The 20,545-nt window shown below is 48.3% G+C and overlaps 1 protein-coding gene across 3 annotated transcripts in view; it reads left to right on the plus strand.

Annotated features, from left to right (window-relative positions):
- Positions 1-20,545, plus strand: part of PLEKHM1 (pleckstrin homology and RUN domain containing M1) — a 56,120-nt gene that overhangs the window by 23,907 nt on the left and 11,668 nt on the right. For all 3 annotated transcript variants that reach the window (XM_070479617.1, XM_070479618.1, XM_070479619.1), the window contains 3 exons: positions 12,187-12,451; positions 15,597-16,517; positions 19,384-19,529. In XM_070479617.1, coding sequence (XP_070335718.1) covers positions 12,187-12,451; positions 15,597-16,517; positions 19,384-19,529 — 1,332 coding nt within the window. The remainder of the gene's footprint in view (positions 1-12,186; positions 12,452-15,596; positions 16,518-19,383; positions 19,530-20,545) is intronic.

Below are 20,545 nucleotides of genomic sequence, written 5' to 3' on the forward strand. Positions count from 1 at the left end.
TTTTTTTTTTTAACATTTTTATTTATTTGTTGGCTGTGCTGGGTCCTCACTGTGGCTCAAGGGCTTCTCTAGTTGTAGCACATGAGCATGGTTGCCCAGCGGCATGTGGGATCATAGTTCCCCAACCAGGGCTCAAACGCACATCCCCTGCATTAGGAGGCAGATTCTTTACCACTGGACCACCAGGGAAGTCCCTGGAAAGACTACTGTTTGCCTGTTGAATTGCCCCAGTTTCCCCTTTAAACATTTTTTTGAGGAATGATGTATCTAAAGCACCCAGATCCTCAGTGTACACCTCAGTGGATGCTTATATGTCACACACATTCTGTAACCACCATCCAGATTGAGATATAGAACATTTCCAGCCACCAGAAGTTTCACTTCTGCCCTCTTCCACTCACTGCCCCCCCACTCCAAAGGAAACCACAGTTCTGACTTGTAGCCCATAAAGTCTTTCCTGTTGTTGAACTTTATATAGATAGAATCACATAGTATATATTCTTTTAGTTCTTTCACTGAACTTTATATATGTGAGATTCATCTATAGCCTGAGGTTCTTTTCCATTGTTCTGTAGTATGCCACCATAAGAATACAGATTTTTTACCACTAGCGCCACCTAGGAAGCCCATAGACTATATCACAACATCCCGTATATTCAATTCCCGTAATGTATTCACAGAAGTTTGAGTTGTTTTCAGGTTTGGGCTATTATGAAGAAAGGAGATATGAGCATTCCTATACTTGCCTTTCAGTGAATCCATGTATTCGTTTCTGCTGCTGCTGCTGCTAAGTCACTTCGGTTGTGTCTGACTCTGTGTGACCCCATAGACGGCAGCCCACCAGGCTCCCCCGTCCCTGGGATTCTCCAGACAAGAACACTGGAGTGGGTTTCCATTTCCTCCTCCAGTGCATGAAAGTGGAAAGTGAAAGTGAAGTCGCTCAGTCATGCCTGACTCTTAGCGACCCTACGGACTGCAGCCTACCAGGCTCTTCCATCCATGGGATTTTCCAGGCAAGAGTACTGGAGTGGGGTGCCATTGCCTTCTCCATTCATTTCTGGGTGTGCATCTAAGAATGGAATTGCTAGGTCACCGGGTAGCCGTGTGTTGAGCTCTAGACAGGGAAGCCTGGCGTGCTGCAGTCCATGGGGTCGCAGAGTCGGACGTGACTGAGTGACTGAACTGAACTGGCCTGAACTAAGATACTGCCAAACAGTTTTCAGAGGGCTTGTACTAACTTATACTCACATTAGCAATGTGAGCATTTTCATTGTCCTTCATCATAGTCAGTGGTATTGTCAATCTTCTACATTCTGGCTACTCTAGTAGGTATATAGTGGGGTCTCACCGTGGTTTTAATTTGCATTTCCCTGATGACTAATGATACTGATAGCTTCTCATTTGCTTTTCGGAAGCATTCTTTAAAGTTATTGTCCCATTCTTGAATTGAATTGTGTGTTTTCCTTATTGATTTGTAGCAGTTCTTTATATACTATGGATGTATCTTTTATTGGATAAAAAAATACATATATATATATATATATAGCAAATATGTTCATATAATCTATGGCTGGCCTTTGAGTTCAGTTCAGTCACTCAGTCGTGTCTGACTCTTTGCAACCTCTCAATGGTATCTTTTTAGTATTATTTATTTAGCTATGCTGGGCTTTGATTGTGGCATGTAGAGTCTTTTTTTTTTTTTTTTTAATATAGTTTCAGCATGTGGGGTCTGGTTCCCTGATCAGGATCAGACCTGATCCAGGGACCCCCTGCATTTGGAGTTCGGAGTCTCAGCCACTGGACCACCAGGAAAGACCTATCAGTCTTTCTGTTTTTCAATCAGTGTGTTTCGTGTCTATTTTTAAAATCTCTTTGTCCCCCAAGGCTATGAAGGCTGTGGAAATCCCTGAATTTTCTTCTAGAAGTTTTCTTATTTTACCGTTTACAATTAGGTATATGATCCACCTGAGCTTATTTAGATCTGGTATGAGGTAGGTGTTTTCCACATGGATGTCAGGTTGACCTCGTGCCGTTTATTGAATACGACTATAAATCATGGAGCCGTGTACGTGTGGATCAGACTCTCCATTTTTGCTATCCCAAAGGTGACTTCAAGCCCAGAATGTCACAAGGCCCTGAAGTCTGTGACTATGAAACCAGCAGCACACGCTGAGGTTGAAGAGAAAGGCTCTGTGGCCCCCACTAAAGGAGAAGGATGTACCCTGGGGTCGGTGGCTGTGGGCTCCAACAGGGTTCCCCAGAGTGGCCTTGACCGGGGTGCATTCACTCCTGTCCAGGGCTGGCTTCTGCTTTGCAGGCTCAGACATCCTGTCTTGCCAAGGTCCCAAAGCTGGTGGACGGGACAGCTTGCTTTGTCAACAAAAATCTTCCTCTGCTCACCAAGTTTTGACACCTCCCCCAACCCCACCGCAGCCTCCATGCAGCTGCTTACAAACCTAGCACCTTCCAGCCCCGGCTTTTACATTTTTTTGAATAAGGTTACTCATTTATTTATTTTCGACTGTACCAGGTCTTCGTTGCTATACACAGACTTTCTCAAGTTGCAGTGAACGGGGGCTGCTCTTTGTTGCGGTGCGCAGGCTTCTCATGGCGGCGGCTTCTCTTGTGGAGCACAGGCCCTAGGCTGTCAGGCTTCAGTAGTTGTGGTTTGCAGGCTAAGTTGTCCTGTGGCATGTGGGATCTTAGTTCCTGGACCAGAGATCGAACCTGCGTCCCATGCACTGGCAGGTGGATTCTTAACCAGTGGCCCACCAGGGAAGTCCTCTCAGCTTTTACATTTGCTGTTCCCTCTACTTGAGCTGTTTCCCATCTCGCTGCTTTTCCTGTGTCCTTTCAACCTTCCCTGACCACCCTGTTTCAAAAACACCCTCGCCAGTGACTCTCTTTCCCTCTCACCTGCTTCACTTTATGACACTTCTCACTTGGTTAGATTCTGTTATATCTTTCTCTACTTGTTTATTGCCTTATTTCTGTCTAGAATATTATCTGCATGATACAAAAGACCATGCCTGGTCCCTTAGCTCTGAGCACTGTACCTGAGAGAGAGTAGGTATCAGTGAATAGTTCTTAAGTTATCCAAAGACCCTCAAGATGCCAGCTTGTAAGTTTACACGGAGGAATGCTCCATTGGGTGCATGGGGCAGGCAGGTCAGTCCAACCAGGTCACCCGCTGCCTCCTGGCCAGCCTCAGGGGAGTCTGGTTGCTGGAGGGTTGCTTGGGGAACAGGGCATCAGAGCACCAGACGCCGAGCCCAGTGTAAGGTGCTGGTCCCTCCCAGGGCCTGTCCCCAGGGCAGCTGTATGCCCATCCATCCCCCTCGCTCAGAAGACAGCCCCTATGCTACCCCAGGATTCGCCTCTTTCTATGCTGCTCACACTTAGTCATTGCTGCTTATCCCAGAGCCATTCAGCCTTTCTTTAAAACTTTGTTTTTAATTAGTTTTATTCAGAGCCCCAGCTATGGGCCCAGCACTATGCTTGATAGAGTGATGGAGCAGGACAGAGGCCCTGCTCTCTGGAGACAGACACTGGGTTAGACAAAGGCCTTCTGCATCATACTTACACCTGTGTTAAGTGCTGGGAAGGACTGGAGTGACTCTGCGTACATGGCATCTGGAAGGTCGTGAGTTGGTTTCTCAGTTTGACTCCCAGAGGACAGTCTGACTTCTAAGACTTGGCTCTAATCACTCCCTTCAGGGACCACTGACCTCTGGAATGTGGTCCCCTCCGCCAAGTCAGGCTACAGGCAGTCCTTTCACCTGACATGATGAGGACAGACTGAACAAAAGGGATGTTTTGAAAGTGGTCTAGAGACCTTACATCTCACTCCTCTGCCAGGCCCCTCTCAGGGATTCATCTGTTGTGCGTAGCATCCTGGTACCTGTAGTAACTCCATGTGGCATTCTTCCATCCTGGGTGCTGGTGGCAGGTGCTGCTCTGGCTTAGATCCTGGGTCAATGGTGATTTCCCCCCACAGGGAGTGGACCAGATGGAGGCCCTGAGTGAACAGGAGGCAGGAAGGTGGTAGGGGGAGGGGGCACAGTGGTGTGCGTCCTCCCTCCCTGTAATAACTCAGGATCCTGCAGTGGGGCACAGTTATAGAGCTCAGTCCAGGCCCATGTGCAGAAGCTCCAAGGACCCAGTGTTCCCACTGTTTTTTTCTATTACTTAAGAGAACAAAAGGTTTTCCCCAGAGTCTTATTTCCTGGTGGACAGCCTGTGGTCACTGGGCCATGTGTGGACACCTCCCAGCAGTCTCCCTCTTCTCCATGGAGAGAGAGGCCCTCACCAGTGAGCATGTTGTTATTCAGTTGGTAAGTCATGGACTGCAGCATGCCGGGCTCCTCTGTCCTCCACCATCTCTGGGAATTTGCTCAGATTCAATTCCATTGCGTTGGTGATGCTATCTAACCACCTCATCCTCTGCTGCCCCCTTCTCCTTTTGCCTTTACTCTTGCCCAGCATCAGGATCTTTCCCAATGAGTTAGCCTTTCGCATCAGGTGGTCAAAGTACTGGAGCTTCAGTTTCAGCAGTAGCCCTTCCAATGAATGTTCAGGGCTGAATTCCTTTAGGATTGACTGTTTTGACCTCCTTGCAGTCCAAGGGACTCTCAAGAATCTTCTCCAGCACCACTATTTGAAAGTATCAGTTCTTTGGCACTCAGCCTTCTTTATGGTCCAGCTCTCACATTCATACATAACCTCTGGAAAAACAGTAGCTTTGACCATACAGACCTTTGTCGGCAAAGTGATGTCTGTGTTTTTTAATATGCTGTCTAGGTTTGTCATAGCTTTCCTGCCAAGGAGCAAACGTCTTTTAATTTCATGGCTGCAGTCACTGTCCAAAGTGATTTTGGAGCCCAAGAAAATAAAATCTGTCACTGCTTCCACTTTTCCCCCTTCTATTTGCCATGAAGTGATGGGACCCGGTGCCACGATCTTAGTTTTTTCAATGTTGAATTTTAAGCCAGCTGTTTTACTCTCCTCTTTCACCCTCTTCAAGAGGCTCTTTAGTTCCTCTTCACTTTCCTCCACTAGAGTGGTATTGTCTGCATATCTAAGGTTGTTGATATTTCTCCTAGCAATCTTGATTCCAATTTGTGATTCATCCAGTCCAGTATTTCGCATGATGTACTCTGCTATAAGTTAAATAAGCAGGTTGACACTATACAGCCTTGACTCACTCCTTTCCCAATTTTGAACCAGTCAGTTGTATATCCAGTTCTAACTGTTGCTTCTTGACCTGCGTACAAGTTCCTTGGGAGGCAGGTAAGGTGGTCTCGTACTCCAATCTCTTTACGAATTTTCCACAGTTTGCTGTGATCCACACATTCAAAAGCTTTAGCATAGTCAGTAAAGCAGAAGTAGGTGTTTCTTCAATTTTAGTATATGTGCTGCCGAAGCGAGCACAAAGTAGGTGTTTCTCGATCCAATAAATGTTGGCAACATGTGAAATAAGCGCAGTTATATGGTACAGCAGCATACAGCATCCCAAAATCCACATCTGTCTCCTTCCTTGTTTCCTCACACCACCTTTGTTATTTTACATTGAAAACATTTGGATAGTCAAGATTTATTCCCTCGTCAACCAGAGACGGAACCCTGGGCCCTCAGCAGTGAAAAGCATCAAGTCCCTACCACTGGACCACCAGGGAATTCCCGCCCTATCTTTTTAAAAAAAAAAAAAAAGATATATATATATATCTTTTTTTTTTTTTTTTTTTACTGTGTTGGGGCTTAGTTGCTCCATCAGGTCTTAGTTTCAGCATGTAGGATCTTTAGTTGTGGCATGTGGAATCTAGTTCCCTGACCGAGGATCGAACCCAGGTCCCCTGCTTAGGGGGTGCACAGTCTTAGCCACTGGACCACTAGGAAGTACCCCCCTCATCTTTTATAACTCTGCCAGGCACAAAGAATGGCCATTCCAAACAGCTTTGTAGGTGCTAGGATGGAGGTAAGTGTAAAATGCCATAGGAGCCCAGAAGGGATCTCAAACCTACCTGGCGGTGGGTTGGAGGGGGTGTAGGCTGAGGATGAGTAAGAACTGCTTTCCAGGAGGAGGTGATGAATGACCTATGAGCTAAGTCTTAAGGAAGAATGGTCTCTCCCATAAGGGTTTCCCAGGTTGTGTGCACCAGGCTCCAGGAATTTCCCTGGATGGCCGTGGGATTGCTCCTGCAGCCCATTTTCCTTGGGGAGTTCCCCTGAGTCTTGATGACTTAGACAGGCTTTGTTCAGAATCTGAGTTGTGAGTGGTCCCTGGCAGTCACCCTGATTGACACATTATCCTGTCACTGGCAGAAGGAAGCACCTGCTGGTTCTGAGGGTTTTAGAAGAAGCTTTGGAAGCCAAGCTCTGTGAGCCTCCCTGCCATCAAGCTCCTGACTCCGAACTAACCACTCTTGGCTTAAGGAACTTGAGAGCCTCTGAATGGATTAAGCTGTTCAAACCAATCCTTCTGACATTCTGGGCAGCTCCAGCCCTGCTCCCCTTCCCTGTCTGTGGGAGTGGGGAGGGCAGTCTTAATATAGGGGTTGGAAATAGCAACATCAGGGTGAGGTTTCTGGCACTTAACATGACAGCTGGGCTGGTCGCAGCCCTTGGGTGACTCATTTCCTCTGTGTAGGCAGCCACCAAGGGCATCCAGCCAGCTTCCTTGCCTCTGCTCTCCCATGATGCTTAGGCACAAAAAGACAGGGAGCACTTGAAATAGTGAAGAAAAAGAGCCAGAATTCATTCCCACAAGCCTCCTGACCCCCACTGCACTTCCCTCAGCCCAGGGAGCAGCATCAGATTCAGGGAGATAGCAGCAGAAGGGAAGGGGCATGGCCTGGCTGCCTGGAGCCTTGGGGACCTGCTCAGAAATGGGAAGCAGAGGCAGAGGAGCTAGTGATATCTCTGGGTCTTACCTGCCCATGCCTCCTCCATCTCAAACCCTACAAGCAGCGCTGAAAAATTCAACATCCCTTTAACAAATGGTGCTGGGACAACTGAATATCCTATCCATGTGCATAAAGGTGGATCCTTTCCTCACACCATATACAAAAATTAACTCAAAGTCGATCATAGATCTAGGCATTAAAGCTAAAACTGTAAACTTCTTTGCAGAAAACATAGGAGTAAGCCTTTGTAACCTTGGCTTAGGCAATCATTTCTTTTTTTCAATGTTTATGTATATATTTTTTTGGCTGCATTGAGTCCTAGTCACAGCACGTGGAATCCTTTCGTTGCTGCACGCAGGCTGCCATTCTCTTCTCCAGGGGATCTTCCCGACCCAGGGATCGAACCCAGGTCTCCCGCATTGCAGGCAGATGCTTTAATCTCTGAGTCACCAGGGAAGCCTTAAAGGGCACTATCAAAAAAGTTAAAAGGTAACACACAGAACTGGAGAAAAGACTTGCAGAGCATATATCTGATATGGGCCTAGTATCCCGAACTTATGAAGAAACCTTGCAACTTGTATTTGCTTCCTAGGGCTTCTGTAACCGGAGAAGGCAATGGCACCCCACTCCAGTACTCTTGCCTGGAAAATCCCATGGACAGAGGAGCCTGGGAGGTTGCAGTCCATGGGGTCACTAAGAGTCGGACACGACTGAGCGACTTCACTTCACTTTTCACTTTCATGCATTGGAGAAGGAAATGGCAACCCACTCCAGTGTTCTTGCCTGGAGAATCCCAGGGACAGGGGAGCCTGGTGGGCTGCCGTCTCTGGGGTCGCACAGAGTCTGATACGACTGAAGCGACTTAGCAGCAGCAGCAGCTTCTGTAACAAAGGACTATAAACTGGATGGCTTGCAACCACAGAAATGTATTATAGTGTGTGAAGTCACTCAGTCATGTCCGACTCTTTGAGACCCCAAGGACTGTAGCCTACCAGGTTCCAACGTCCATGGGATTTTCCAGGCAAGAATACTGGAGTGGGTTGCCACTTCCTTCTCCAGGAGATCTTCCCGACCCAGGGATTGAACCTGGGTCTCCTGCATTGTAGGCAAACACTTTACCGTCTGAGCCACCAGGGGAATCCACAGGGATATGTTCTAAGATCCCCAGTGGATGCCTGAAGCTGTGGATAGTACCAAACCCTACATATACTATATTTTTTCCCATACATACATACCAGTGATAAAGTTTAATTTCTAAATTAGGCACAGTAAGGGACATCCCTAGTGGTCCAGTGCTTAGGATTTCACCTTCCAACGCAGGGGGTGCAGGTTCAATCCCTGGTTGGGAGGCTAAGGTCCCACATGCCTGGTGACCAAAAAACCTAAAGTTATGTGACTGTGACCTCTCAGCCCCCCCAGTATCTTACTGTACCAATGTAATACCTTTTCCATCTTAACTTTAAGCACTTATTCACGTGCTGTGGGTATAACTTCTGTAGTTTGAGGTGCAGCAGCAAAGCTGGCACAGTTTGTTTTTCCTTCTTCATAATCTCACAGATAGAAGACTCTTTCTTACCGTAGATCTTAACAACCTTTGAATATCATTTCTTTCTTTCCTTGTTTAGTCGAGAACTTTTACTGTGTTAAAGAAAGTACTTTACGACTTCTCTGGCAGATCCGAATTGCCAGCATCACTCGTCTTATGCTTTGGGGCCGTTATTAAGTAAATCAGGGTTCCATGAAGACAAGCACCGCGATACCACAACGGGCCATCTGGTAACCAAGAGGGCTACTGACAAAGTGACTAATGGTGGGACAAAGGCGTGATTCACGTCCCAGGCAGGATGGAGAAGGACGATGAGAGATTTCATCGCACTACCCAGAATGGTCACAGTGCAAAACTTGTGAACTGTTTATTTCTGGAATTTTCCACTTAATGTTTTTGTGGAAAATATAGTTGGCTGTGGGTAACTGAAACCATAGATAAGGGGGAACTGGTATATCTGATGGTTCTGGAGGCCAGAAGTTCACAGTCCAGATACTGGCAGGGTTGGTTCCTTCTGGAGATTCTGAGGAAGAATCTGTTCCACGCCTTTCTCTCATCTTGGAGCGTCACCAGCAGCCTTGGGCATTCCCTGACTCGTAGATGCATCACTGCAGGCCCTGCCTCTCATCACACGGGGTTCTCCCTCTGTCTCTCTGGCTTCGCTTGGTGTCCTCTGAGTGTTCTCTTTACTCCTCTTGTAAGTAGATCGGTCACATTGGATGAAGGGCCCACCACACCCCAGTATGACCTCATCTTAACACATTTGCAACAACTCTGCTTTCAAATCAGGTCACATTCTAGGGTACTGGGGTACCCTATCCTAGGGTAGGATTCCAGCATATCGTTTGCAGGGTTGTGGGGGGGACACACACAATTCAACCCATAACATGACAAAAGAACAAATAAACCAATTTGAAAATCGGCAAAGGATTTGAATAGACCTTTCTCCAAAGAAAATATACAAATGACCAATAAGCATATGAAAACATGCCCAGTGTTTTTACACATCAGAGAAATGCAAATCAAAACTGTAAGTTTGCACTTCATATTCTAGCCATACATACATCTGACTATAATCAAAAGTACAGATAATAATGATGGAGAAGATGTGGAAAAATTGGAACCCTCATACATTGCTGTGGGAAGGTAAAATGGTACAGCCACTTAGGAAAACAGTTTGGAAATTCCTCAAATGTTAGACGTAGTTATCATCAGTTGAGTTCAGTTGCTTAGTTGTGTCCAACTCTGTGACCTCACGGACTGCAGCATGCCAGGCTTCCCTGTCTATCACCAACTCCCAGAGCTTGCTCAAACTCATGTCCATTGAGTCTGTGATGCCATTCAACCATCCCATCCTCTGTCATCCCCTCTCCTCCCACCTTCAATCTTTCCTAGCATCAGGGTCTTTTCTAATGAGTCATTTCTTCGCATCAGGTGGCCAAAGTATTGGAGCTTCAGCTTCAGCATCAATCCTTCCAATGAATATTCAGGCTTGATTTCCTTTAGGATTGACTGGTTGGATCTCCTTGCATTCCAAGGGACTCTCAGGAGTCTCCTCCAACACCACAGTTCAAAAGCATTCATTCTTTGGCACTCAGCTTTCTTGCTTTCTTTATGGTCCAACTCTCACATCCATACATGGCTACTAGAAAAACCATAGCTTTGACTAGATGGACCTTTGCTGGCAAAGTAATGTCTCTGCTTTTTAATATGCTGTCTAGGTTGGTCATAGCTTTTCTTTCAAGGAGCAAGCGTCTTTTTATTTCATGGCTGCAGTCATTATCTGCAGTGATTCTGGAGCCCAAGAAAATAAAGTCTGTCACTGTCTCCATTGTTTCCCCATTTATTTGCCAGAAAGTGATGGGACCAGATGCCATGATCTTTGTTTTTTGAATGTTGAGTTTTAATTCAGCTTTTTCACTCTCTTTCACTTTCAAAAAGAGGCTCTTTAGTTCCTCTTAACTTTCTGCCATAAGGATGGTATGATCTGCATATCTGAGGTTATTGATATTTCTCCCGGCAGTCTTGATTCCAGTTTGTGCTTCACCCAGCCCAGCGTTTCTCATGATGTACTCTGCATATAAGTTAAATAAGCAGGGTGACAATATGTAGCCTTGACGTAATCCTTTCCCAATTTGGAATCAGTCTGTTGTTCCATGTCTGGTTCTAACTGTTGCTTCTTGACCTACATACAGGTTTCTCAGGAGGCAGGTAAGATGGTCTGGTATTCCCGTCTCTTGAAGAACTTTTCACAATTTGTTGTGATCCACACAGTCAAAGGCTTTAGCATAGTCAATGAAGCAGAAGTAGATGTTTTTCTGGAATTCTTTTGCTTTTTCTATGATCCAACAGATGTTGGCAATTTGATCTCTGGTTCCTCTGCCTTTTCTAAATCCAGCTTGAACACCTGGAAGTTCTCAGTTCATGTTGAAGCCTCGCTTGTTGAATTTTGAGCATTATTTGCTAGAGTGTGAAATGAGTGCAATGAGTATAGTACTCTGAACATTCTTGGCATTGCCTTTCTTTGGGATTGGAATGAAAACTGACCTTTCCCAGTCCTGTGGCCACTGCTGAGTTTTCCAAATTTGCTGGCATATTGACTGCAGCACTTTCACAGCATCATCTTTTATGATTTGAAATAGACTCAGCTGGAATTCCATCACCTCCACTAGCTTTGTTTTAGTGATGCTTCCTAAGGCCCACTTGACTTCGCATTCCAGGATGTCTGGCTCTAAGTGTGTGATCACACCATCATGGTTATCTGGGTCATTAAGATTTTTTTTGTTATCATATTATCCATCAATTCCACTCCTAGGTGTGTACCAAGAGAATAGAAAACATGCGTCCACAGATAAACTTGTATATCAAAGTTCTCTGCAGCATTATTCGTAATTGCCAAAAAGTAGAAAACTACTCATATGTCCGTCTTCTGAGAAGTGGATATATAAAACATGATAAATCCATAATTGGAATATTACTTGGTAATAAAAAGCAATGAAGTAATGATACATGCCAGGACATGGATAAACCTTGAAAACATCATGCTTAGGGAAAGAAACCAGTTTCAAAAGACCACATGTTGTAAAATTTCATTTATACATATTCAAAATGGGCAAACCTAAGGAAACAGAGGGGGTTTCCCAGGTGGCACAGGGGTAAAGAATCTGTCTGCAATGCAGAGACACAAGAAAGGTGAGTTTGATCCCTGGCTTAGGAAGATCCCCTGGAGGAGGAAATGGCAAGTCACTCCAGTATTCTTGCCTGGAGAATCCCATGGACAGAGGAGCCTGGCGGGCTGCAGTTCCTGGGGTCACAAAGAGTTGGACACACTGAGCCCTCATACATGGAAACAGAAAGTAGATTATTGATTGCCTGGAACTGCAGTGGTTGAGGGGAAACAGGGAGTGGCTGCTGATGGGGTTTCCTTATGGAACAATGAAAATGTTCTGAACATAGATTGTGGTGATGGTTGCACAACTCCATGAATATGCTAAAACTACCGAATTACACTTTTTTTTTTTTTTTTTTTTTTTGGTCACATCATGCTAGATCTTAGTTCCCCAATCAGGGATGGAATCCACTCCCCCTATAGTGGAAGGGCAGCAGTCGTAACCACTGGACTGCCAGGGAAGTCCCTGAATTATACACTTTAACTGGTTTAATTTTATGATGTGAATCGTGTCTCAATAAAAGTGTTTTTAAAAACAAACAAACTTGCCTTTCCTTCTTTCCTAATAGAAAAGCAAGAGCTGGATCTCAGAAGATGACTTCTACCGGCCTCCCCGGGAACAGCCCACAGACAGTCCTCCTGATGCCGCCACAGCTTCTCCCGGAGGGATTCCCGAGTCAAGGCCTGACCTCCTGGTACAAGAACCAAGACGAAGCTGCTCCATGGAGGCCTTAGACAAAGCTTGCGCGCCTTCCCCAGGAAGTGGGAGAAGCAGGGCTGCCCCGGCGCCGCCGGAACACAGGAACTTCAGGGTGGTGCATCGACGGCAGATGGGTAGGCAGTTCTGCGGGTGTCTGGGTGCCGCACTGCGCATGAGCAGTGCCTTTCAGAGAGCAGTTTGAAAATCCTGGTTTGTGTTACCGTTTGGGCAGTATCTTCTCCCATAAAAAATCTCATCCCAAAATGTAATAAGGAGCACCCTTGCAGAGTAATTCAGGAAGGCATTTCGGAAAGAGCACTGTCTTTTCTCATAAAATCTTTTTTTAAATTTTTAGTGGAATATAGTTGATTTACTATGTTGTGTTAGTTTCAGGTGTACCGCAAAGTGAATCAGTGAATCAGCCACACAGATACATACATCCACTCTTAAGAAAGTAATGCTCAAAACTGCCTACAGAGAACACGAATACTGTTTAATATACAGAAATGGAAAATAACTTCCCTGAAACTCTTGTATAAATCTTAATGAAAAAAAAAATCCTAATGATTTTTTTTCCAAATCTTAATGATTATATGTAAGATTATATGTAAGATACATGAGATAATCTTAGGAGTATACAGGCCTCTGGGCTCTTGTCTGGAGCCCAGAACGAAAGCCCCGCCTCTGGAAGGCTCAGATGTTTCCACTGCTCCTTCCTAAGGCCTTTCTCTCAGACAGTTTATTTAGCAGCTCTGGTGGGGTTGATCAGATCTGCAGTCTGTTCGATGTCCTCTGTGTGCAGTTCCCAAGGAGGCCAGCTTGGCCTCCACACCCTGTGAAATTCCATAAAGCATTAACTAACCATAACCTAATTTCTCTGTAACCCTCAGAAACAGACAAATGTGCAAGTGTGTCCCCAGTCCGTCTGTTTCCTCATTCTGTTTGCAGTGGCCCAGCAGAGAATGCTGGCTGGGTTTCTGGGGCCCTGGCTCAGGGAGTCTGGGCACAGCTGTGGTTTCCATGCCACCTCCTCCGAGGTTTTTCTTTCAGCCCATGTGATGGTTACAACCATACCAGAGAAGGTGTGCTTTATGCCTGCATCATCAGGTATGGAAGGATAGGAAGACCCTACACAATGGTTTGAAATCTCTAAGGCTCGTCCAAGCTGGGATAGAGAATTGTGTGTCCTTTGGACCCCCTTGTTCAGGAACGTGGCTAGCCCCCAGGGATCAGGGAGCCTTGGGCTCTGTGTGGTACACACAGAGTATCTGCTCAACAGATACTTATTGGGCACCTGCGATGTGCCAGGTACTATTCTAGGTGCTGGGGACACAACAGGAAATGAAGCCCGGTCCTTATCTTCATGGGAGTTGTATTCTAGCGTGAGAGACAGGAAATAAGCAGATGAACAAGTAAACATATAGTGGGGGCAGGTGATCATTCCTGTGGGAATAGTAAACTGGGGAGGCGGGCAGGGTACTATTTCATAAAGGATGGCCAGGGACTTCCCTCATGGTCCAATGGTTAGGACTCTACACTTCCACCGCTGGGGCCCATGTTCAACCCCTGTTCAGGGAATGAAGATCCTGCAAGCTGCATAGCACAGCCAGAGAGGAAATAAATAAATAAAGGCTGGCCAAGGAAGCCCTCACAAATTAGGTGACATTTGAGGAGACTTGAAAGGTGGGGAGAGAGGCACAAGGCAATCGTTGTATTTCAAGCAGGGAGAGTGTGTGCAAAGGCCCTGTGACAGGAACATGCTTGATGTGTCCAGTAAGCAGCAGAGACCATAGTAGCTGGAACAGAGGCGATGGGAAGGTGGTGGCTAGAGATGATGTCAGAGTGATGGGGCGCTTCGTGGGCCACAGTGAGGATGTTGGCTTTTGCTCTGAGAGAGATGTGATCTGATTTGGGGGACTCTCCGGGGGAGTCATCCTGGCTCATTTCTTGAGGGGCTTCAGGGGGACATGGACCAGTCAGGAGGCCACAGCCGTAAGCCCGACCAGGAATGATGGTGGACCAAGCCCCTGAGGTAGTGGTGGAGGCGGTGAGAAGTGGAGGGAGGCTCTGGGTATACCAAGAGGATTTGCTGATAGATTAGATGTGGGGTGTGAAAGGAAAAAAAAAAATAAAGGGTAGCTCCAAACTTTTTAGCCTAAGCATCTGGGAGGATGAAGTTTGCCATTTTACTAGATGAAGAACATCAGGAGAGAAGTGGGTTTGGAGTGGGAGAATCAGGAACACGTTTTTGGACGTGTCAACTTTGAGAAGCCTATTAGACATACACGGAGCATATGGAGATCAGAATCTAAAGCTCAAGGGCGAGGTCCAGGCTGGAGATAAAAACTGAGGAGTTGTTGGCATAAAGACCCAAGACCAGGGAAGATCAGCTAGGAAAAGTGGGTATTAGTAGAGAAGAGAACCAGGGCCGAGTCCAGGGCCTCCATAAACAGGCCAGTGAGAGGAGGGAGCATCCGGGAGACGGGAGAGGGGGGCCAGTGACGGCAGAGAAGACCCCAGGAAAGAGGGGGCTCTGCTGTGTGCAGTGATGCTGATGGGCCAGGCCAGATGGGGACCAACGACTAGCCTTAGGACTTGGCAACAAGGCAGGCCTGGTAGCTTTCCCAAGGGCAAATTCTGTGGACTCGGGAGAGAAGGCTGCTCAGAGGAGGTTCAAGAAAGAACAGAAGGAGGGGGGCCCAGAGACATTCCCACACCTCCTCAGGGGGGTTTCTGTAAAGCGGACAGAGACCCAGGGTGGTAATTAGAGATGCGAGTAGAGTCGAGAGAGATTTTTAATGCTGGGAGAAATAACAGCATGTTTGTGGGCTGGTGGGAATGATCCAGGAGAGAGGGAGAAGACAGCAACGTGGGAGGGGCAGAGAAGATTGTCCTTGAGTAGGAAGGGTGGTGGTGGGGGGACCCCCGCACAATTGCACAGATGGGAGGGGGGCCTCAGACAGAAACACAGTCAGTTCATCCCCAGCAACGGGGCTCAGAGTGTGGGTGCAGATGCTGGAAGGGGCAAGTGTAGTAAAGCGCACACGGAGGTGATTGTTGAAGTGCTTTTATTTTCTCAGTGAAATTCAGGAACACAATCATCAGCTGGGGTTAGGCTGGGAGGGAGGCTCTCAAAATACGTTCCCATCCAGCCAGTGGTGGCCTCTGTTCTCTGGGTGGTCACGGAGTCCACACCCACGACAGGACTCGGGTCCCGGAGATTATCCAGGGTGGCGAAGGGCCAGGCCTATCATCTAAAGTGCCTCTTTCTGCCCACAGGGCTGTCCAACCCATTCCGGGGTCTCCTGAAGCTGGGCACGGTGGAGCGGCGGGGGGCCATGGGCATGTGGAAGGAACTCTTCTGCGAGCTGTCCCCGCTGGAGTTGCGCCTCTACCTGAGCGGCAGGGAGCGCACCTGCGTGGAGACCTGCTCGCTGCTGCGCTGTGAGTCCGTGGGGCCGGCCCACAGCGACGGCCGCTTCGAGCTGCTCTTCTCTGGCAAGAAGCTGACCCTGCGTGCCTCGTCCCGGGATGAAGCCGAGGACTGGCTGGACCGGGTGCGTGAGGCACTGCAGAAGTGCCGGCCCCAGCAGGAGGAGGAGTGGGTGACCATCCAGTACCCGGAGCAGCCCGAGGACCCCCCAGAGGTCCCCCAGGGTGGCCACCCCGCCCCCTCGGACCTGCACACAGAGGCTGAAACCCCCCAGGGCCCGCAGTTCGACTGGTCCTTCTCCCAGGTGCCTGAGCCCGACGCTATCAAAGAGTCCCTGCTCTACCTGTACACGGACCGCACGTGGATGCCCTACATCTTCTCCCTGTCCTTGGAGTCCCTCAAGTGCTTCCGCGTGAGAAACAACGAGAAGATGTTAAGTGACAGCCACGGAGTTGAGACCATCCGAGACATCCTGCCGGACACGAGCCTCGGGGGCCCAGCCTTCTTCAAAATCATCACGGCCAAGGCCATCCTGAAGCTGCAGGCCGGGAATGCCGAGGAGGCCGCCCTGTGGAGGGACGTGTTGCGCAAGGTCCTGGCGTCCTACCTGGAGACGGCCGAGGAGGCGGTGACTCTCGGCGGCAGCCTGGATGAAAACTGTCAGGAGGTGCTGAAGTTCGCCACTCGGGAGAACGGCTTCTTGCTGCAGTACCTGGTGGCCATCCCCACAGAGAAAGGCCTCGACTCCCAGGGCTGCTTCTGTGCAGGTGCTGACTCGCTGTCCCCACCTCCAGCCTGCCCGCACTGGGGTTCCTGCTCTAGGCTCTGCACTCCTTCCTGCTCCCCACAGGTGCCCCCACACTGCCCCGGGGATGTTGCAGCAAATTAAGCTGTTCCATGATCATATTATATTCTTCTGGAGCCAGGGCTTCAAGTATTTTTGCATGCTTTTACAAGTATACACAGGTATTTAATTACAAAAATAGACTCGTACTACATGCTGGCCAATAGAACTTTCTGTGACGATGACAATGTTCTAGAATCTGTGCCATCCAATAGTGTAGCTACAAGCCACGTGTGACTACTGAATACTTCGTGTGGCTTCCTAGTGTGGAAGGAACTGAATTTTCATTTGGTTTTAATAATATGTGTGTGTGCATGCTCAGTCGTGTCCGACTCTTTGCAATCCCGTGGACTGAAACCTACCAGTCTCCTCTGTCCATGGAATTTCCCAGGCAAGAATACTGAAGTGGGTTGCCATTTCCTGCTCCAGGGGATCTTCTTGACCCAGGGGTCGAACCAACATCTCCTGGGTCTCCTACATTGGCAGGCAGATTCTTTACCACTGAGCCACCTGGGAAATCTTTTTTTAATAATATGTTTAAATGGGCACCTGTGGGACTTCCCTGGTGGTCCAGTGGGAAAGAGTCTGCCTGCCAGTGCAGGGGACATGGGTTCAATCCCTGGTCCAGGAAGATTCCACATGCTGAGGGGCAACTAAGCCCGTGCACCGCAACTACTGAAGCCCACAGCACCTAGAGCCTGTGCTCCACAGGCAGTGAGAAGCCGGGGCATAGCAATTAGAGAAAGCCTGTGGGCCGCAATGAACACCCAGTGCAGCAAAAAATTAAAAAAAACAAGTAAATATTAAATAAAATAAAATATTTTAAAAATAAATAAATAAATGGGCACCTGTGGCTTGTGGCCATGACTTTAGACAGCTCAGCTATATCTATTGTTCTGCAGCTTGGCTTTAATCCAGTTAGGAATATGTTATGCATGTTCTTCTACATCAATACATCCTCTCTGTCATTAGCATCATCAGATCCAGTCCTTCCATGCCAGGCACTGGGCCAGATGCTTTCTTTGGATTGTCTCATCTATTTTTTTTTTTCATTTATTTTTATTAGTTGGAAGCTAATTACTTTACAATATTGTAGTGGTTTTTGCCATACATTGACATGAATCAGCCATGGATTTACACCTGTTCCCTGGATTGTCTCGTTTAATCCTCACAACAACCCCCTTGGGATTTGTCTCTATTTATAGCTGAGGAAACTGAGTCACAGGACTGGTAAGTACCTGTCTCAGGTTCACACAGCAAGTGATGGTGGATCCGGAAGAGGACTTAGTGGTCCCAGAACCTGTGCTCTTAGCCAGACGTCCACAGGGCCTCTCCACTCCCATGCTTTTAAGGCCGCGTGATACTCCCTTGCTCACCTCCCATTTCTAGGTCTTCTCCTCAGTCCAGACACCCATCTCCTTCAGCCCGGGCCCTCCAGCTGAACTGTGAGGAGGTGGCCCTGCTGCATGGGGAGACGCAGCTGTGCACGGTCTAGGAGCCGTCCCGTCAGGGTGGAGCATGTGGGACTGAAGGGGAAAGCCTGCTTCAGGCATCTGAAGGAAGTGGTCTGCGGTTGGTCCCCCTCCCCCCACCCCCGGAGGATGGAGACGCTATGCAGAGCAGAGCTTCTTGCAGAAAAGTCTTCAAGCCCCTGTTCACCCCTTGCCCCCCTCCCCCACGTGCCAGCCCCTAACACTCACACTTTGCCCTTTAACCCACGGGCTTCAGGTTCAGAGAGGAGGCCAGGCCCCCAGGGCTAGGAGGAGGGCTTCCCCACCGGGGATGTGGATGCTAGCAGGCAGCTCTCCCCACCCCTGCCACCACTATTCCCCCCACCCCCGCCAGCCCCCAGCCAGCCAGACTGAAACTGGGGAGCTTGGGCCTTCTTTCTGCCCACAGAGCTCTGTGGAGGGGCCACCAGCCTCTGACATCTGGCTTGTATCTCATAGTTTACTTTCAAAAACCTCATTTAAACTTTGTAATAACCCCCACAAAGTAGCAAATAGTAGCTGAATTGGAACCTTGCAAAAATTCAGTGAGGGTCAGGATGAGACAGCTATACACCAAAGAACCAGCCCTTCTAGTCTCCAGGAGGCTGAAGGGACGACTCCTGGCCCTGTAGGAGGCAGGGCCTGTGCTCAGGATTTCAGCCCTGCCTCTGGTGCCCTGGGCACACCCTACTTTCATCCCCTCTGCCCCCTGCTTTGGAGGGCTTCAGCAGAGGGGCTGAAGCTGGGCCCTGCACCCCATCCCGAGGTAACAGGCCCTGGCTTCAAGCTGGCACCAGACCATGTCCACCATCTCCAGGTGGCTTCCCCTCTGGCTCCCTGTGTCCAGCCCCGTGTCCCCAGCTCCTGTACTCCTTGCCGAGATCCTGACTCCCTGCTTCCATTCCTGGGCCCTGGTGGAGGGGTGGGTGAGCCTGGCGGCGGCTGGTGGAAACATCGAACAGAGGCAGTTAGGAATAAGAGAATGCGGGCTGTGCTCCAACCTGACCCATCTGTGTACCCAGTTGTGGTGTGACTGGGCAGGTTTCCTAACCTCTCTGCATCAGTTTCTTCAGCTGGGAAACAGTGACAATAATTCTTAACAGAGTTTTGTCGTAAAGGTTAATTACCAGAGTTGGTTGATTGGTGGGAATATGAATGGCAGTTGTTATCTTCACGCTCTCCTTTCTAATCTGGCTGCTTTCCCTAGCTAGCAGGCCCTTCACCTTGGCAGCTGCTCTGTGGCTCAGGAGCTGACTCTGGCCCCACCGCTGCTCACCCTCCCTCTGCTCCTCTCCCCAGGCTGCTCCCGGCAGATTGGCTTCTCATTTGTACGACCCAAGCTCTGTGCCTTCTCTGGCCTCTATTACTGTGACATCTGCCATCAAGACGATGCCTCAGTGATCCCGGCCAGGATCATCCACAACTGGGACCTCACCAAGCGCCTGGTAAGTCTTGAGCCCAGCCTGTCATGGCCATACAGGGCTGCTGAGCGACAGAGAAGTGGTTGCTCCTCTTTGCTGCTGCCATTCATATGTTTGGGGGAGTTTGGCTCTAGAGAAGCCAGGGTCACTAGTTTAGGCCCCATGATGTTGGGGAGCTGACCAAAAAAGTAATTTGGTGCTGGTCTACAGCATCTGGGCAGAGCTCTGTCCACGCCTGCCTTGGCCTTCAGGTGGGAATCAGGATGGTTCACTGTACCTCTCCATGGGCACAGATAAAACTGCTTGAGCACCAGCATAGATAGATAGGCAGAAATGATAGAATAGATTAGATATAGAGGATGGGTGGATGGGTTAGGTGGGTAGTTGCATGCATGGGTTGAGGGGTGGCTTGGTGGATGGATATGAATGGATGGATGGATAGATATGTGGATGAATGTATAGATGGGTGGATGGATGAATGTGCAGATGGGTAAATAATGGATGGATGGATGGTAGATGGATGGATGGATGAGTAGATGATGGATAGATGGATGGATGAATTGGCCAGCCAGCTGGCACACTTCCCCCTGGGAGCAGTCAACCTTTTCCAGGCATACAGGCATCTACTTTTCGTTACCTTTGGAATCATACTGGGCTCATACTGCTTTATAACATGTTTGTTCAGTTAGGATTACATCTTGGATACTTTTTGATGTTCACCAAATGCTTTTAAGTATGATGTATTCTGCAGTCTTCCAGATTTTCCTCTTCTTCAGCTGAGCTTATCTGCTTACATAGCTGTGTTACCCTGAGCAAACTCTTCCACTTCCCGTTTCCTTCTCCATGAAGAGGGGTTAATTACAGTGCCTGTCGCCGGGCAGTGAGGGCTAAAGGAAACAGAACCACCAGTCACTTAGATGGTGCCCCTTCCCTTTCCTAAGGCCTCACCTTCTGCCCCTAATTCATTCGGTCAGGATCTGCCTCAAGGGGTGCAGACTCGGCTTTCTCCCAAAGGCACAGGTTTCTCCTAAGACAAGACA

This window comes from Odocoileus virginianus, chromosome 17, assembly GCF_023699985.2.
Source record: "Odocoileus virginianus isolate 20LAN1187 ecotype Illinois chromosome 17, Ovbor_1.2, whole genome shotgun sequence".
Lineage (NCBI taxonomy): Eukaryota > Metazoa > Chordata > Mammalia > Artiodactyla > Cervidae > Odocoileus > Odocoileus virginianus.